This window comes from Castor canadensis, chromosome 1 (assembly GCF_047511655.1).
Source record: "Castor canadensis chromosome 1, mCasCan1.hap1v2, whole genome shotgun sequence".
NCBI classification, from domain to species: domain Eukaryota; kingdom Metazoa; phylum Chordata; class Mammalia; order Rodentia; family Castoridae; genus Castor; species Castor canadensis.
Window position 1 is genome coordinate 114,354,049 of NC_133386.1, and position 18,146 is coordinate 114,372,194.

Below are 18,146 nucleotides of genomic sequence, written 5' to 3' on the forward strand. Positions count from 1 at the left end.
ATTCTGTTTTCATACATGGACATAAAGTACTTTTATCATAATTCCCCTCACCTGTTTCCCTCTCCTTTTGCCCTCCTGATGATGCTGGGGATTGAACTCATGGCCTCATGCAAGCACCACACCAGTGAGCTACAACCCAAGTGATTCACATATAAATCCTTTGTCATATATGCTACAAAATTTCTTCCTCCCCACAGCTGATCTTTTGTTTTTAACTTTGTTATAGACAATTTTCTGTATAAAAGTCTTAAATGTTCATGAAGACAAATCTGTTGATTTTTTTCCTGTGTGGTTTCATTTACTTCCTGGTTTGTGGTTCTGCAGCTGGCATGCTGGGGCAATACAATGTTGGTAACTGCAAAAGTGACATTCTTCACCCCAAGATGAATGGGCAGCAGAGGCGCTACTTTATAGCAGCTGAAAAAATTCTTTGGGATTATGGCCCTCTAGGTTATGATAAATTCAGCGGTCTTCCCCTAAATGCCTCTTGCAGGTAAGCACCCTGGTGTTTCTCAGCCCCTTTCTAGAGAGGCATGCTGTTGACTTTCCCTGTGACCTCACTGGTATTCTGGGCCCTGTTCTGATGAGTGTAATGTTGTTGTTTAAGTAATCACATACCATGATGTCTTTGAGTGCATGAAACAATGGGATACTAAAAATGATCACTCTTTTCCCAGGATCCTTTCTAAATTGTATTTGTGATCAACAATAAGACACACTTAGTTTCTTCATTTCATATGTTCTTCATTTCTTATATACATACATACATACATTCTTCCACCAAAGTAAAGCACTTGAACCTTTCCTAGAGAACTTGTGGGAACCATATATGAAAATCTCTTTGAAGTCAACTTTCATTATTGGTCAGTGTGAGAACTAGATTTTAAAATGATGCCTTCTAGAATTCTGAAGTGCCTTCTGAAATATAAAAGATTAGACTATATTCAACTGATATTTAATGTGATATATGAAAACAGAATGCATTAGCAAGCATGAGGGAAACAAGGATGTCTAGGACATTGTTCCTGCCCTTATGCAGAGAAATTAACTGCACAGGAGAGAGAAATAACTTTACCAGTTATGAGTAAGAGTCAGTGAATTCTCTGGGTTCAGAGATAGCAAAGATAGCAAGGGAAGAGGAATTGAAGCAGAATCTTCAAGAGTGACAAAATTTATGTAAGTGAATAGTAAAGAGAGTGAAATATTGGATGCAGGGGTTAATGCAAAGCTCTTGTTATATCAGAGAGATTGTTCAGGTCAGAATGATTGAGTGGAACATTTGCATAGGGAATGAGGACTTGCACAGAGCAATGGGTTGAGGATTGGGATGAACTGGGTTTCAATTGAAAAGTCCTTTAATACTTTTGAATCTTGTTTGATTGGCAATTGAACTTTTTAAAAAAATTTTATTATTCATATGTGCATACAAGGCTTGGGTCATTTCTCCCCCCTGCCCCCACCCCCTCCCTTATCACCCACTCCGCCCCCTTCCTCTCCCCCCACCCCCTCAATACCCAGCAGAAACTATTTTGCCCTTATTTCTAATTTTGTTGTAGAGAGAGTATAAGCCATAATAGGAAGGAACAAGGGTTTTTGCTGGTTGAGATAAGGATAGCTGTACAGGGAGTTAACTCACATTAATTTCCTGTGCGTGTGTGTTACCTTCTAGGTTAATTCCTTTTGATCTCACCTTTTCTCTAGTTTCTGGTCCCCTTTTCCTCTTGGCCTCAGTTGCTTTTAAGGTATCTGCTGTAGTTTCTCTGCGTTAAGGGCAACAAATGTTAGCTAAATTTTTAGGAGTCTTACCTATCCTCACCCCTCCCTTGTGTGCTCTCGCTTTTATCATGTGCTCAAAGTCCAGTCCAATTGTTGTGTTTGCCCTTGATCTAATGTCCACATATGAGGGAGAACATACGATTTTTGGTCTTTTGGGCCAGGCTAACCTCACTCAGAATGATGTTCTCCAATTCCATCCATTTACCAGCGAATGATAACATTTCGTTCTTCTTCATGGCTGCATAAAATTCCATTGTGTATAGATACCACATTTTCTTAATCCATTCGTCAGTGCTGGGGCATCTTGGCTGTTTCCATAACTTGGGTATTGTAAATAGTGCTGCAGTAAACATGGGTGTGCAGGTGTCTCTGGAGTAACCTGTGTCAGTCTTTTGGGTATATCCCCAAGAGTGGTATTTCTGGATCAAATGGTAGATCAATGTCTACCTTTTTATCTAGCCTCCAAATTTTTTTCCGGAGTGGTTATACTAGTTGATATTCCCACCAACAGTGTAAGAGGGTTCCTTTTTCCCCGCATCCTACTGTTGGTGGTGGTGTTGCTAATGATGGCTATTTTAATGGGTGAGGTGGAATCTTATGTTGTTTTAATTTGCATTTCCTTTATTGCTAGAGATGGTGAGCATTTTTTCATGTGTTTTTTGGACATTTGAATTTCTTCTTTTGAGAAAGTTCTGTTTAGTTCACTTGCCCATTTCTTTATTTGTTCATTAGTTTTGGGAGAATTTAGTTTTTTAAGTTCCCTATATAGTCTGGTTATCAGTCCTTTGTCTGATGTATAGCTGGCAAATATTTTCTCCCACTCTGTGGGTGTTCTCTTCAGTTTAGAGACCATTTCTTTTGATAAACAGAAGCTTTTTTAGTTTTATGAGGTCCCATTTATCTATGCTATCTCTTAGTTGCTGTGCTGCTGGGGTTTCGTTGAGAAAGTTCTTGCCTATACCTACTAACTCCAGAGTATTTCCTACTCTTTCCTGTGTCAACTTTAGAGTTTGTGGTCTGATATTAAGATCCTTGATCCATTTTGAGTTAATCTTGGTATAGGGTGATATACATGGATCTAGTTTCAGTTTTTTGCAGACCGCTAACCAGTTTTCCCAGCAGTTTTTGTTGAAGAGGCTGCTATTTCTCCATCGTATATTTTTAGCTCCTTTGTCAAAGACAAGTTGGTTATAGTTGTGTGGCTTCATATCTGGGTCCTCTATTCTGTTCCACTGGTCTTCATGTCTGTTTTTGTGCCAATACCATGCTGTTTTTATTGTTACTGCTTTGTAAAATAGTTTGAAGTCAGGTATTGTGATACCTCCTGCATTGTTCTTTTGACTGACTATTGCCTTGGCTATTCGTGGCCTCTTGTGTTTCCATATAAATTTCACGGTAGATTTTTCAGTCGCCTTAATGAATGTCATTGGACTTTTGATGGGAATTGCATTAAACATGTAGATTACTTTTGGGAGTATTGACATTTTTACTATGTTGATTGTACCAATCCATGAGCATGGGAGATGTCTCCACTTTCTATAGTCTTCCTCAATCTCTTTCTTCAGAAGTGTATAGTTTTCCTTGTAGAGGTCTTTCACATCTTTTGTTAGGTTTACACCTAGGTATTTGATTTTTTTTGAGGCTATTGTAAATGGAATTGTTTTCATTCATTCTTTTTCAGTTTGCTCATTGTTAGTGTATAGAAATGCTAATGATTTTTCTATGTTGATTTTATATCCTGCTACCTTGCTGTAGCTATTGATGATGTCTAGAAGCTTCTGAGTAGAGTTTTTGGGTCTTTAAGGTATAGGATCATGTCGTCTGCAAATAGGGATATTTTGACAGTTTCTTTACCTATTTGTATTCCTTTTATTCCTTCTTCTTGCCTAATTGCTCTGGCTAGGAATTCCAGTACTATGTTGAATAGGAGTGGAGATAGTGGGCATCCTTGTCTGGTTCCTGACTTTAGAGGGAATGATTTAGGTTTTTCTCCATTAAGTATAATGCTGGCTGTAGGTTTGTCTTATATAGCTTTTATAATGTTGAGGTACTTTCCTTCTATTCCTAGTTTTCCTAGAGCTTTTATCATGAAATGGTGTTGGATCTTCTCAAAGGCTTTCTCTGCATGTATTGAGATGATCAAGTGGTTTTTGTCTTGCTTCTGTTAATGTGGTTTATTACATTTATTGATTTTCGTATGTTGAACCACCCCTGTGTTCCTGGGATGAAGCCTACTTGGTCGTGGTGAATGATCTTTTTGATGTGTTGTTGAATTTGGTTTGCCATTATTTTATTAAGGATTTTTGCATCAACGTTCATTAAGGAGATTGCCCTATAGTTCTTTTTAGAGGTGTCTTTTTCTGGTTTGGGGATGAGTGTAATACTGGCTTCATAAAATGTGTTAGTCAGTTTACCTTCCCTTTTTATTTTGTGGAACAGTTAAGGAGGTTGGTATTAGTTCTCCCTTAAAGATCTGATAGAATTCAGCAGAGAATCCATCAGGTCCTGGACTTTTCTTTTTTGGGAGACTCTTGATTGCTGCTTCAATTTTGTTTTGTGTTATAGATCTATTCAGGTGATTAATGTCCTCTTGGTTCAGTTTTAGATGATCATAAGTATCTAGAAATATGTCCATTTCTTCAAGATTTTCAAATTTATTTGAGTATAGGTTCTCAAAGTAGTCTCTGATGATTTCCTGGACTTCCATAGTGTTTATTGTTATGTCCCCTTTTGCATTCCTGATTTTACTGATTTGCGTATTTTTTTTCCTCACTTTAGTCAGGTTTGCCAGGAGTCTATTGATCTTGTTTATTTTTTCAAAGAACCAACTTTTTGTTTTGTTAATTCTTTCTATTTCATTGATTTCAGCTCTTATTTATTTTGGGGTTTGCTTGTTCTTGTTTTTCTAGGAGATTGAGATGTAGTATTAAGTCATTGATTTGAGATCTTTCAGTCTTTTTAATATATGCACTCATGGCTATAAACTTTCCTCTTAGGACTGCCTTTCCCCTGTTCCATAGGTTCCGGTAGGTTGTGTTTTCAGTTTCATTGAGTTCCAGGAACCTTTTAATTTCCTTTTTTATTTCATCAATGGGTATCTGATTTCTTCATTTCCCTCTGGTTCCTGTACTAATTTATTATTGTTGGGAAAATGATTTCCCCCTTTTTCCGTCTTCCCATCATTGCCCTTGCCATTTTTACTGTTCCTATACTGTGTGTAATTCAGTATTGTCTAGCTTGTAATAATAACAATGGTGATATCTAAAATGGAAGGGTGAGAGGAGAGGGAAAGCAAAGAAGGTAAAGAAAAAGGGAAAAACAAAACAAAACAAAACAAACAAAAAAACCCCAAACCAACCAACCAAACAAAGAAAAAACAGAGCCAAAGAAATAAACAGGGAGAGATAGTATACTAATCAACAGTAAGCTAAACAGGCTTTAGAGAGACAGAGAGAGAGGATAATGAAAAAGAAAAGACAAAGAAACCACAAGTTCAAACACAGTAAAGTTCAGTCTTAATAATTTTGGTGTTAGTCCTTCAGCCTCCAGTCCTGGAGACTTCTTAGTGTCTGTGAAGTAGTTCTGTCAGGAAGTAGTTCTGGAGGGCATTTTAGAAGAGTGTATGATTTAGAGAAGTGGTCACAAACTGTAGCCCACTTCCCAAATCCAACCATGCTCATTCATTAATGTTGTCTGTAGTTGTGACAGAGATAGTATAGCTCATGAAGTAAAAAATATTTGCCATATAGTGCTTTATAAACAGATTTTAAAGTTTGCTAAACACTGATTTAAAGTATGGGAAATGAAAACAAAGCTCCATTCAGTTTCCAAGAGTGGATCTTATGAGGCAGTTTGAAGCAAAAGAGGATATGTCAATAGAAAAAAAGTATTTTACAATATAATTTGTTTATGGTTTTAGATGTGGGAAATCTATTATTTTTAAAGGTGTTACCAGGGCTACTAGGGATCAGGGAAAGAAAACATACTCCAGCCATAGTAACTGAAACTTCAAAAATATTTGAATGATTAATAGGCTGATAAATGAGTCAGGTATGTATATATAAAGCAACTACAAGTCTTTAATGCTATGTCATAAACCAAAGTCCTAATTAAAATCAGACCTGATATAAAACGTAGGCACTTCCCATTATTTAACAAGTGAGGGACTATCTTAATCTTTCTCTTGGATGTTACATGGTGTTACATGGCTTGAATTAGTGACCTTGAGTTATACTGCACAGTACTGGAGCTTAGGAGACAGTCATATAAGTTACTTGAAAAATAAATTTACAAATTAGAATTATGGGACACATACTTATTGTTTATTCATTTGTACATCCAGACAAATATTTATTGAGTACTTGTGACATGCAAATTATGCTGCCAAACACTATACCAGATGCAAATATTCTTCTTTGGAAGAAGCACATGACTTTGTGGGGAAAATCAAACATGTCCACACTTCTGTAGGAGTGGTGGATTATGGATGGTACCATGGGAGGCTTTGGACAGAGTCTAGGGAGAAAAAAAAATGATATTAGTAAAACTGAAAGTACAAAAGCTGAAGCTGTGTTTGAGAAGTATTGAGAGTCCCATTTGACTATCATATATGACCCAAAAAGAAAGCAGCAGGGCAACCCAAGACACAAATTTCATTGAGGAAGCACATGGAGGGGCTTGAAGGATTATATTTTATTCTGTAGGCCATGGAAGTCCCTGAGGACTTCTAATTATGGGAGCGACTAGATTAATCTGATAGTGTTAGTAGGATGAGCTGAAGGTGGGGTGGGCTAGAGACCAGAGAGGAAACAATTTCTAGATTCTAATACTAGAATGATGGCAGATGGAACGGAATATTATTAAATATTTCTAGATTCTAATATTTAATATTATTAAATATTTCTAGAATGGTAGCAGATGGAATGGAATATTATTAAATATTGAATGGTTTATCTATTTTTTAATTCCAGGATACATATAGTGGTTTGATGGGTCCTCTGATTACATGCCGAGAAGGAGTATTGAATGAAAAGGGAAGAAGAAGTGATGCTGACTATGAGTTTGCTCTTTTGTTTTTGGTATTTAATGAGAATGAATCCTGGTATCTGGATGATAATATTAAGAAGTATCTCAATAAAGATCCACGAGATTTTAAACACACTGATGATTTTGAAGAGAGCAACAAAATGCATGGTACATCAGACATTCAAAGGAAGACCAGGGTCATAGAAATTCCTATCACTGTAGGAGACCCCCCCCCACCTCCCTCTCTGGGCCTTTCCCTCTTAAGGGCACCTGAACTGAAGAAAGTCCTCTAAAGATTTTTTTCAGAGTGAACCAGCCTAGTCCTGGGTTGTCTGACAGCGAAGTTATTGAGGCTTTGTACTGACTGTCTTTAGGAGTATCTATCTCAGAATGCTAAGATCTTTAAGCTATGAAGAAGTAATTTTTAAAAACAAAACAAACAGAAGTTGTAATGTTTAATACAAAATATAAAAATAAGTGTTATATGAATCATTACAACTTTTGTTTGGTTAAATTTAAAAATTTGATTTAATTTTCTAGAACATGAAACTCCAACACTGAATTTTTGTTTTAATGTATCTGCTAATTAATTCTGTATCATTTAAGAAATTTATTTTGGTAGGAATAATGTGTTCAGATCGATACTTCCACGTACTCTAAGACCTGCTTTTGAAGATGGGCCATGCCCAATGTCTCAAAGCTAGTTGTTAATACAAGTTAAAATACTGTGGCCTGATTCCCAATTCAGCTACTCTTTTCCCTAGAATTTTGCTTTACTTTCTCAAAAATATCTTAGTATTTTCTCTCCTTTTAATGAATGCAACTTATTTGGCTATGTCATGGATTCACAGAATAAAGCATTAGTAGGATGCAGAGGAATAATATTCACCATTGCAAAAACTCAGCTTTGCTCATTGTTAGGTCCTGGGTTCAGTCTGTGGGAAGCTCTCCTTTTGGAGGTTCGCCAGGCTTATGCTAGTTCTCAGAAGAGGAAACATTAAAGAAATGACTTATAATTAATTCAATGTTGATTTATATATGCTGTATTCTTTGTAGCTTAGTACACTCATTTGAAGAATGGTATAAATTTGGCTTCTCACAAATGAGCCTATAATTCACTTCCAAAAAAGGATATACTGAATAAACAAGTAAGCAAACAGTACTGCCATCTAACATATAGCTTTGAAAAACAAACTGATTTCTCTTTTCTGGCTTTCTTTGTACAAAGATTTCTTAGTAATCTGAGTTGAGAATCTAAAATGGGGGAGTCATTAGTTAGTGAGGCTGTTAGTTATTTATCAGGTAGAAAAGAATACCTGTGAACTAATGATCTTGAGCTAGTTCTAAAACCAGGTTAAGTAGTAAGTATGTTTGCATTGATCAGAAGCTATTGTCTTTTCATTTTCTGAGCCATTAATGGGAAGATTTTTGGAAATTTCCATGGCCTCATAATGAATGAAGATACAATGACAAACTGGTATTTGTTAGGAATAGGAAGTGAAGTAGATATACATACCATCCATTACCACGCTGAGAGCTTTCTTTTCAAAGTAAGTATAAGAAATATGCTTTGGGGAAATTGTTTTTTTTCATTTTTTTTATTGTTTTATTATTCATATGTGCATACAAGGCTTGGGTCATTTCTCCCCCCTGCCCCCACCCCCTCCCTTACCACCCACTCCGCCCCCTTCCTCTCCCTCCCACCCTCAATACCCAGCAGAAACTATTTTGCCCTTATTTCTAATTTTGTTGAAGAGAGAGTATAAGCAACAATAGGAAGGAGTAAGGGTTTTTGCTAGTTGAGATAAGGATAGCTATACAGGGAGTTGACTCACATTAATTTCCTGTGCATGTGTGTTACCTTCTAGGTTAATTCTTTTTGATCTAACCTTTTCTGTAGTTCCTGGTCCCCTTGTCCTGTTGGCCTCAGTTGCTTTTAAGGTATCTGCTTTAGTTTCTCTGCATTAAGGGCAACAAATGCTAGCTAATTTTTTAGGTGTCTTACCTATCCTCACCCCTCCCTTGTGTGCTCTCGCTTTTATCATGTGCTCAAAGTCCAATCCCCTTGTTGTGTTTGCCCTTGATCTAATGTCCGCATATGAGGGAGAACATATGATTTTTGGTCTTTTGGGCAAGGCTAACCTCACTCACAATGATATTCTCCAATTCCATCCATTTACCAGCAAATGATAACATTTCGTTCTTCTTCATGGCTGCATATAATTCCATTGTGTATAGATACCACATTTTCTTAATCCATTCGTCAGTGGTGGGGCATCTTGGCTGTTTCCATAACTTGGCTATTGTGAATAGTGCTGCAATAAACATGGGTGTGCAGGTGCCTCTGGAGTAACGTGTGTCACAGTCTTTTGGGTATATCCCCAAGAGTGGTATTGCTGGATCAAATGGTAGATCAATGTTTAGCTTTTTAAGTAGCCTCCAGATTTTTTTCCGGAGTGGTTGTACTAGTTTACATTCCCACCAACAGTGTAAGAGGGTTCCTTTTTCCCTGCATCCTCACCAACACCTGTTGGTGGTGGTGTTGCTAGTAATGGCTATTCTAACAGGGGTGAGGTGGAATCTTAGGTGGTTTTAATTTGCATTTCCTTTATTGCTAGAGATGGTGAGCATTTTTTCATGTGTTTTTTGGCCATTTGAATTTCTTCTTTTGAGAAAGTTCTGTTTAGTTCACTTGCCCATTTCTTTATTGGTTCATTAGTTTTGGGAGAATTTAGTTTTTTAAGTTCTCTATATATTCTGGTTATCAGTCCTTTGTCTGATGTATAGCTGGCAAATATTTTCTCCCACTCTGTGGGTGTTCTCTTCAGTTTAAAGACCATTTCTTTTGATGAACAGAAGCTTTATCTATGCTGTCTCTTAGTTGCTGTGCTGCTGGGGTTTCGTTGAGAAAGCTCTTAACCTATACCTACTAACTCCAGAGTAGTTCCTACTCTTTCCTGTATCAACTTTAGAGTTTGTGGTCTGATATTAAGATCCTTGATCCATTTTGAGGTAATATTGGTATAGGGTGATATACATGGATCTAGTTTCAGTTTTTTGCAGACTGCTAACCAGTTTGGGGAAATTGTTTTTAACAGAGTCAATGTATTTCCAGTGGTAAATAAGATGGTTACTTGGAAATAATGCTCATGAGAGGTTGATATGAGAGAATGGAACAGAATAGTATGATTATACCTTCTGGTGGATATTTCTTTATACATGTGTGTATTATTTCTTATTTTTCTTTTTTTAGGCAAGACACAAACTTTGCGAGTCTGGGTGTGGTGATTCAGGCCTATTACACTAACTACTTGAGGGTAGAGATTGAGAAGATCTGGGTTCAAAGCCAGCCTGGGCCAAAGTTAGCAAGACACTCATATCAACCAACACAAAAGCTGGTAGTGATGCTTGCGCTTGACATTCTAGCTGCATGGGAAGTGTAAAAAGGAGGAATGTGGTTCAGGCCAGCCTGGGCATAAATGAAAGATCCTATTTAAAAATACATCTAAAATCAAAAGGGCTTGGAGCATGGCTCAAGTGGTAGAGCACTTACCTAGCAAGCACAAGACCCTGAGTTCAAATCCCAGTACTACAAAACAAACAGAAAACAAAAATCTGTGAGTCTCAGATAAGAGTTATCTCATCAGTTACATGGCTATAATTCTCATAACCCTGTATTATGTATTAATACTGTATAACAGGGACCATAATGTTAGTCCCTGTTACTGGCCCTTTTTCTCTCCCTCCTTTTCTTTTCTTTGTGATTAACAGAATAGCCCTATCCAATAAGGGAGAAATTATGAGCTCTGGCTTGGGCCCCCAAAGTTATCCTGAGTTTTGCCATAGAGAGCTGGACCATGTGTGACCTACTCCTTGGCACCAAGCTATACCCTATGGGTGGTGCTAACCGTACAGCAGAGTCACCTGGGGAGCTGTTGAGAAAACAGACCTGCAAAATCAGTCTTCAGGGAAAAAGTCCACATAGTCAGCCATCTCAAATTCTCAGTACCATCTACAAGGAAATAGAGAATGGTAATCTAATCTGAGGGAGGGGCAGAATCTGTCCTGTGCTCATTGTACAGGGATAAACAGTAATTTCATAAAAGATCTAATATCCTCTCCTTTCTGTATATTTTGAAGGGTACCAAGTATTGACTGTATTGGCTAATATAGTGATTAGACTTCCACTATTAAATAGCTATGCTGCTTTTCAGAATTTGGCTTTTTCAATACTCATTTTAAAAACTAAATAAAAAATTTAGAAAATAATAGAGCTGAGCATGGTGGCAGCTACTCTGAAGGTGGAGGTGGGAACATCGTGAGTTTGAGGCCAGCGCAGGTGAAGTTAGCAAGACCCTATCTCAACAACAAAATACAAACAAAAGAACTAGGGAATAGCTCAAATGGTAGAGCTCAATCCCCAGTACCACAAAAAATTATAAAATTATATAAAGTTTACATATAGTTATATAAATGTTAAAAATTAAGCTATAACTTACATTATATAAATTCACCTTATTTACTGTACAATTTTGTTCTGTAGTGTAACCAAAAACAATCAAAACACAATAGTTCCATTACCTCCCAGAGTTTTCTACTGCATTCCTCGTATCACTTACTTGTCCAACCACTGATCTATTTTCTGTCTCTGCTCTGATGTGAATGTATCCTCCAAAGTTTGTGTGCTAGAGACTTACTTTGGTCTCTTGAGTTCTTGTGTGGGTATTTTCTTTTCCGTCTGCCTTTTGCCATGTCATGATACAGTAAGAAGGCCCTCACCAGGTGCTGGTCCCTTAACCTTGGGTTTCTTAACCTCGAAACCACAAGAAAGAAGCTTCTATTCTTTTTTCCTCCCCTGTGGTACTGCAGCTTGAACTCAGGGCCTACACTTTGAGCCACTCCACCAGCCCTTTTTTGTGAAAGGTTTTTTTTGAGATAGGGTCTCACAAACTATTTCCCTGGGCTGGCTTTAAACCGTGACCCTCCTGATCTCTGCCTCCTGAGTAGCTAGGATTACAAATGTGAGCCACCAGCACTCAGCAGAAATCTATATTCTTTATAAATAAACCACTCTCAGGTATTCTGTTATAACAGCACAAAACAGACTAAGACAAACTCTACAGTTTTACCTTTTCTAGAAGTTCTATTGTTTGTACGTCTTGAATCTGGCTTATTTTATTCCATATAGGTAGTTCAATTTCATCCTCTTAAGTGCCTCAGTGGTTTGTTTCATTTGATGGTTGAGTAGTATTCCATTGTATGGATATAATGCAGTTCATTCATTTATTCTCCTATTAAAGAATGTTTGGATTGTTTCTAAGGTTGGTTACTACAAATAAAGCCATTGTGAACATTTGTACACGTTTTTATGTGAATGTAAGCTTTCGTTTCCCTTGAGAAAATCTGTGGGAGCAAAACTGATAAGCCCTGTGGTAAGTGTGTATTTATAAGAAACTGCCAAGTTATGTCCAATGAGGTGGCACTATTTTGCATTCCCAGCAGAAATATATGAGAGCACTTTTTCTTGTGAGTTTTTATTCTTCTTCTTAGCCATTATACTATACATGTAGTGTATCTTACTGTTTATTTACATTTTCCTAACAGCTAATGATATGGAACATCTTTTCATGTGCTTTCATGTGTTACCATCTATAAATCTTTGGTGAAATGAGTGAGTTTTATGCCCATGTTGCTGCTTTTTAATTTAACGTTTATTTTAACTGATGTATAAAACACCAAAATTGTATGTATTTGTGGGGTTCCATGTGATGTTGCCATTCATGTGTATATTGTGTAATGTCCAAATTAGGGTAGACGTCTCTATCTCTTCAAACATTCATCATTTCACAGTTCTTTCTTGTGGCTTTCTGAAATACATAGTACATTATCTGTAGTCACTCTGTTGGGCAACAGCTCACCAGAACCTTTTCTAACTGTGATCAACATCTCTCCCCATGCCCCTCCCATATGAGTGAGATAATGTGGTCATTATCCATACGTGTCACTGAAAATGACAGGATTTCATCCTTTCTCATGGTAGAATAATATCACGGTTTCTTTCTCCATTCATCAGTTTTGGACACACAGATCATTTCCATTGCTTGACGATTGTGAATTCAGCTGCAATGAACATGAATGTACAGATGTCTCTTTGACAAACTGGTTTCCTTTCTCTTGAATATGTACACGCTAGTGGCATTATGCATGGTAATTTTATTTTTAATATTTTGAGAACCCTCCACATTGTTTTCCATTACGGCCACACTAACTTACATTCCTGCCAAGAGCGTGCAAGGGTTCCATTTTCTCCATATCCTTGCCAGCATCTTTTGTTTTTCTGTCTTTTTGATACTAGTCATTTTTACCAGGGTGAGGTTATATCTCATGGTGGTTTTGATTTGCGTTTTCCTGATAATTAGTGATTTGAACATTTTTCCATGTATGTGTTTGCCATTTGTATATCTTCTTTTGAGAAATATCTGTTTAGGTCTTTTGTCCATTTTAATTGAGTTATTTGCCTTTTGTGATTGAGTTTTTTAATTTCTTATATATTCTGAATATTAATCCCTTGTCAGAGGGGTTAAAAGTTTACAATATTTTCTCTCATTGTATGGGCTGTCTCTTCACTCGGTTGATTGTTTCTCCTTTCTGTACAAAAGCTTTTTAGTTTGATGTGATCACATTTGTCTATTTTTCTCATTTCTTGTGCTTTTGGGGGTCTGTCTAAAAAAATCCTGACTATTGTAATGTCTTAAAGAATTTCCCCATGTTTTTTCTAGTAGTTTCACAGTTTCAGTTCTTACGGTTGCCTTTAAGCCACTTTGAGCTTATTTTTGTAGTAGTGAAAGACAGGAATCTAGCTTCATTTCCTGAGTGTGGATACCCGATTTTCTCAGCACCGTTGATTGAAAAGTCCCTCTTTCTTCAATGTGTGTTCTTAGCACCTTTGTTGAAATCAGTTGACTCTAGACACATGGGTTTACTTCTAGGCTCTATATTCTTTTCTTTCATGTCTGTTTTTATGCCAACACCATGCTGTTTTGATGATTAGGGTTTATAGTATATATTGAAGTCATGTAGTATAGTGTTTTCTGCTTTGTTCGTTTTTCTCAAGATTGCTTTGGCTATTCTGTGGGTTTTTTTTCCGGTGGTACTGGAGTTTGAACTCAGGGCTTCATGCTTGCTAGACAGGTGTTCTACCACTTGAGCCACTTCACCAGCCCTTTTTTGTGTTAGGTGTTTTTGAGATAGGGTCTTGTGAACTATTTTGCCTGGGCTATCTTCGAACTGTGATCCTCCTCATCCCTGCCTCCTGAGTAGCTTGGATTACAGGCGTGAACCACATGCACCCAGTGTCTTTGTGTTAGCTTGTATGTGTGTGGTTTCATAAATATCTTAGGAGTCTTTACTAGCTCTGTAAGGAATGTTTTTGGTATTTTAATAGAAATTACCTTGAATGTATAGATGTCTTTGAGTAGCATAGATTATGTCTTTAAAATTTTTTGGATTATTGATTTTTACTGTAGAGTTTGGGAGCTTTATTATAATCTAGATACAAATTATTTATAGGCTATGTGATTTACAAATATTTGTTCCTAGTTTATGGCTTGTCTTTTTATTTATAACATTATCGCAAAGAACAAAATTCTTAATTATTGGTCAATTTTAAGTTATCTTTTTTTAAATTTGTGGCTCATACTTTTGGTGTCATATATAATAATTTTTTGTCTAACTCAAGCTTATAAATACTTTCTTCATTATTTTCTTTTAGAAGTGTTATAGTTTTATATTTAGTTCATTTTTTGCATAAAAATAGCCAAATATTCCATCCCTATTCAGTAAAACCACTATTCTTGGGCTGAGCATGGTGGCACATGCCTAAGGAGGCTAAGACAGGAGGACCATGAGCTTGCAGCCACCCTAGGCTACCTAGTGAGTTCTAGGTGAGCGTGGGCTACATAGTGAGACCCTGTCTCAAAAAACAAAACCTATTCTTTTTCCCATTGGATTGCCATTGCACTTTTGTCAAAATCATATTGCCCACATATTTGTGGGTCTGTATCTTTGCTCTCTATTCTGTTATTTGATCCATATGTCTGTACTTTCCTGAATGCCACACTTTTTTTTTTCAGTACTAGGGTTCGAACTCAGGACTTTGTGCTTGCCAGGTAGGTGCTCTATTGCTTGAGCCATGCCTCCAGTCCTGACAAGCATGCTCACCATGCCCAGCTATTGGTTAAGATGGAGTTCTACAAACCCCTTGGCCTGGAATTTCGATCCCGTCTAGTAGCTGGGATTACAGAAGTGAGCCAGTTGTGCTCAGCTCTTAATTTTTTAAGATTTAAAATTTTTTTCTTTTTAAAAAATTGATTGTATTTTTTATTTATCACACATTAATTATATGAGGGGATTTCATTATGATAATTCCATACATGAGTACAGTATGCCTTGAACAAGTTCACCCTCTCTTGTTACAAATAATGTTAAAATTAGGTAGTGATTTGTTTTTAATGGGAACATCTTTGCCTTCCCATCCAAATTTTAGAGACAGCTTAGATTCCAATTTTGAAATCCTGTTGGGATTTTTATTGGATTTGCTTTGAGTTTTTCTTGACAACATTGAGAGTTCCAATCTATGATCATGGTATATTTCTCTATTTACTTAGGTGTTCTTTGATTTATTTCATCAGTATAGTTTTCAGCATACATGTCTTGCATATATTTTCTTTGATGTTACCTAAGTATATCATATACCTAAGCTTTGGTGATGGTGTAAGTGGTATTGTGTTTATTTCAGTTTCTAATTATTTATTGCCAATATATAAAAATAGTTGATTTTTTGCACATTGACCTTATATTCTGAAACTTTTTTACTTGCTTTTTCATAGATTTTTAGGGAGATTTTCTACATAGACAATCATGTCTGTAAATAATGATTTTGTTTCTTTATTTTCAAACTGTATGCCTTCCCTCTCCCCTACCTTGTCTTATTTCACTGGCTAGGACCTCCAGTATAATTTAAAGTATGACTAGGGAAAGTAGGTATCTTGGTCTTATTCTTAATCTTAGGGTGAAAGCCTTCAGTCATTCACTACTGATTATAAAGTTAATAGTAGCTTTTTCATAGATCCTATTTCCTTCTATTCTCAGGTTGCTGAGAGTTTCTATCATAAACAGATGTTAAATTGTATCACGTTTTTTCTGCATCTGTAGAAATGTTCATATAATTTTCTTCTTTAGTCCACTGATGAATTGTATTGGTTTTCAGGTGCCAAACCACCTTTTCATTCCCTGGATAAACCTTACTTGGTCATGATACACTATTTTTTTATTCGTTAGCATTTTGTTGGAGAATTTTGCATCTGTGTTCATGAGTAATACTGGTTGTAGCTTTCTTTTCTTACATTTGTTTGGTTTGGGTATCAGGGCAAAACCAGCCTCATAAAATGATTGAAAGTGTTGTATTTGTTGGGGAGGTGACAAGGAAAAGGGTAGGAGGGTGAATACAGAGCAAAAACGTGTACACATGTATGTAAATGATAAAAAATGATACCTGTTGAAAGTATTCCAGGAATTGGGGAGGGGAGGATAAAGGAGAGCTGTGGAGGGGGTGAACTCAAGTTTGATATATTTGAAAAATTGTAAGAACTTTTGCAAATGCCACAATTTACCTCTACCCAGCACAACAATAAAGGAAAAAAAAATAAAAGGTTACCTCCTGTTCTATTTTCTAGAAGTTTATTTAAGATTGATATTACTTCTCCTTTAAATATTTGATAGAATGTGCTAATGACTTTATTTGGCCCTGTTAGAATATTACATATTATATAATTTAAGCTTCCTTATTAGATATAGTGCTATTTGGGTTGTTGCTTCTTGAGTGATATTTGGCAGTTTGTTCATATCTTTTAAGTTATAGAGTTTATGGACAGAGTTATTTATATACAATATTTCTTTATTATTCTTTCTTGTGTTTGTAAGGTCTTGGTGATGTTCTCTCTTCCCCATACCTGTAATTTGTGTTTTTAATTTTTTCTTGATCTGTCTGTCTAGAGATTTGTATAACAAATTAGTCTAAAACTCAGTGGCCTAAGACAGAAAACACTTATTATCTCAGTTTCTCTGGGTCAGTAGTCTGGGAATAGTTTAGTTAATTGGTTCTGATTCGGCATCTCTCATGAGGCTGTAGTCAAGTTAGCTGGACCTGCAGTTGTCAAAGGCTTCACTGGAGCCAGAAGATCTGTTTTCAAGTTCACTCATGTGGCTGTTGACTGAATGCTTCAGTTCCTCATTATACAGGTATAGCACAGGAGCTGGCTCCACCCAGAGTGACTGATCTAAGAGGAGAGAATAAAGGGTCTAAGAAGCCATATCTTTTGTAGTCTAATTTTGAAAATGGAATGCTGTTACTTCTGCCATATAATAGTGGTCTCTCATATAGCATAGAAGGAGACTATAAAGGTTATGAATATCAGAAAGCGGGGGTACTAGGGGTATTATAGAAGCTGGCCACTACAAGCTTTGTCAATTTTATTGATCTGTTCGAAGACCCAACTTTGGATTTCTTTGCTTTTTCTTTGTTTCTATTTTTGCTTTTATGAATTTCTGCTCTTTACCATTTCCTTACTTATACTTACTCTGTGTTTCTTTGCTCTTATTTTTCTTCTTTGTTGACTCATAAGATTTTTTTTTTTTAATTTTTGCGATAGATAAGTCTTACGGAGAAGATGTATACGATCTCTTTCCTGGGACATTCCAAACCATTGAACTGTTTGCAGATCACCCAGGAACATGGCTACTACACTGTCATGTGTCTGACCACATCCATGCTGGCATGGAGACAACCTACACAGTACTCCGGAACATAGGTACTATTGTCTTGTCAGTGATGCCAGATGCTGGTACCAAGCTTCCTGTAGACCTGGAAGTCAGGAGGCATAAGAAAAACACAGATTCACTCCGCAAGGAGCTCATAGTAAAGTAAGAGAGTCAGCTATGTAAATACGTAACCATAATGGAGTGTGATATGTGCTGTAACAGAGTGAAGAGGACCAGGTCCAGTGCAGTGGCAGGAGGGCATGGTATATGAACCATTTTAGATCCCATGATGCTCAGGATAGATGTCAGTGGGTGAGCAGAAGAAAGAGGAGAGATGTTGGTGAGGCAAAATCCTCATTGGTAAAAAGAAGTGACTTATGGCATGAAAAGAATCTCCTACCCTTAACTTACCTTTTTTTTTTTTTTTTTTTTTTTTGGTCCAGACAACAGGATTCCATACTCCACTAAGTCTCCTTCTGGAGGAGTATCCCACCCAACCATGGTGCCCTCCAATGGTAATGATATCC

At 36.7% G+C, this 18,146-nt stretch overlaps 1 protein-coding gene across 1 annotated transcript in view; it reads left to right on the forward strand.

Annotated features, from left to right (window-relative positions):
- Nucleotides 1–18,146, forward strand: part of LOC141410479 (ferroxidase HEPHL1-like) — an 80,994-nt gene that overhangs the window by 60,715 nt on the left and 2,133 nt on the right. The window contains exons 6-10 of the mRNA XM_074070544.1: nucleotides 325–493; nucleotides 6,747–6,969; nucleotides 8,212–8,351; nucleotides 17,511–17,669; nucleotides 18,063–18,134. Of these exons, the coding sequence (XP_073926645.1) occupies nucleotides 325–493; nucleotides 6,747–6,765 (188 nt within the window). The 3' untranslated portion in view covers nucleotides 6,766–6,969; nucleotides 8,212–8,351; nucleotides 17,511–17,669; nucleotides 18,063–18,134. The remainder of the gene's footprint in view (nucleotides 1–324; nucleotides 494–6,746; nucleotides 6,970–8,211; nucleotides 8,352–17,510; nucleotides 17,670–18,062; nucleotides 18,135–18,146) is intronic.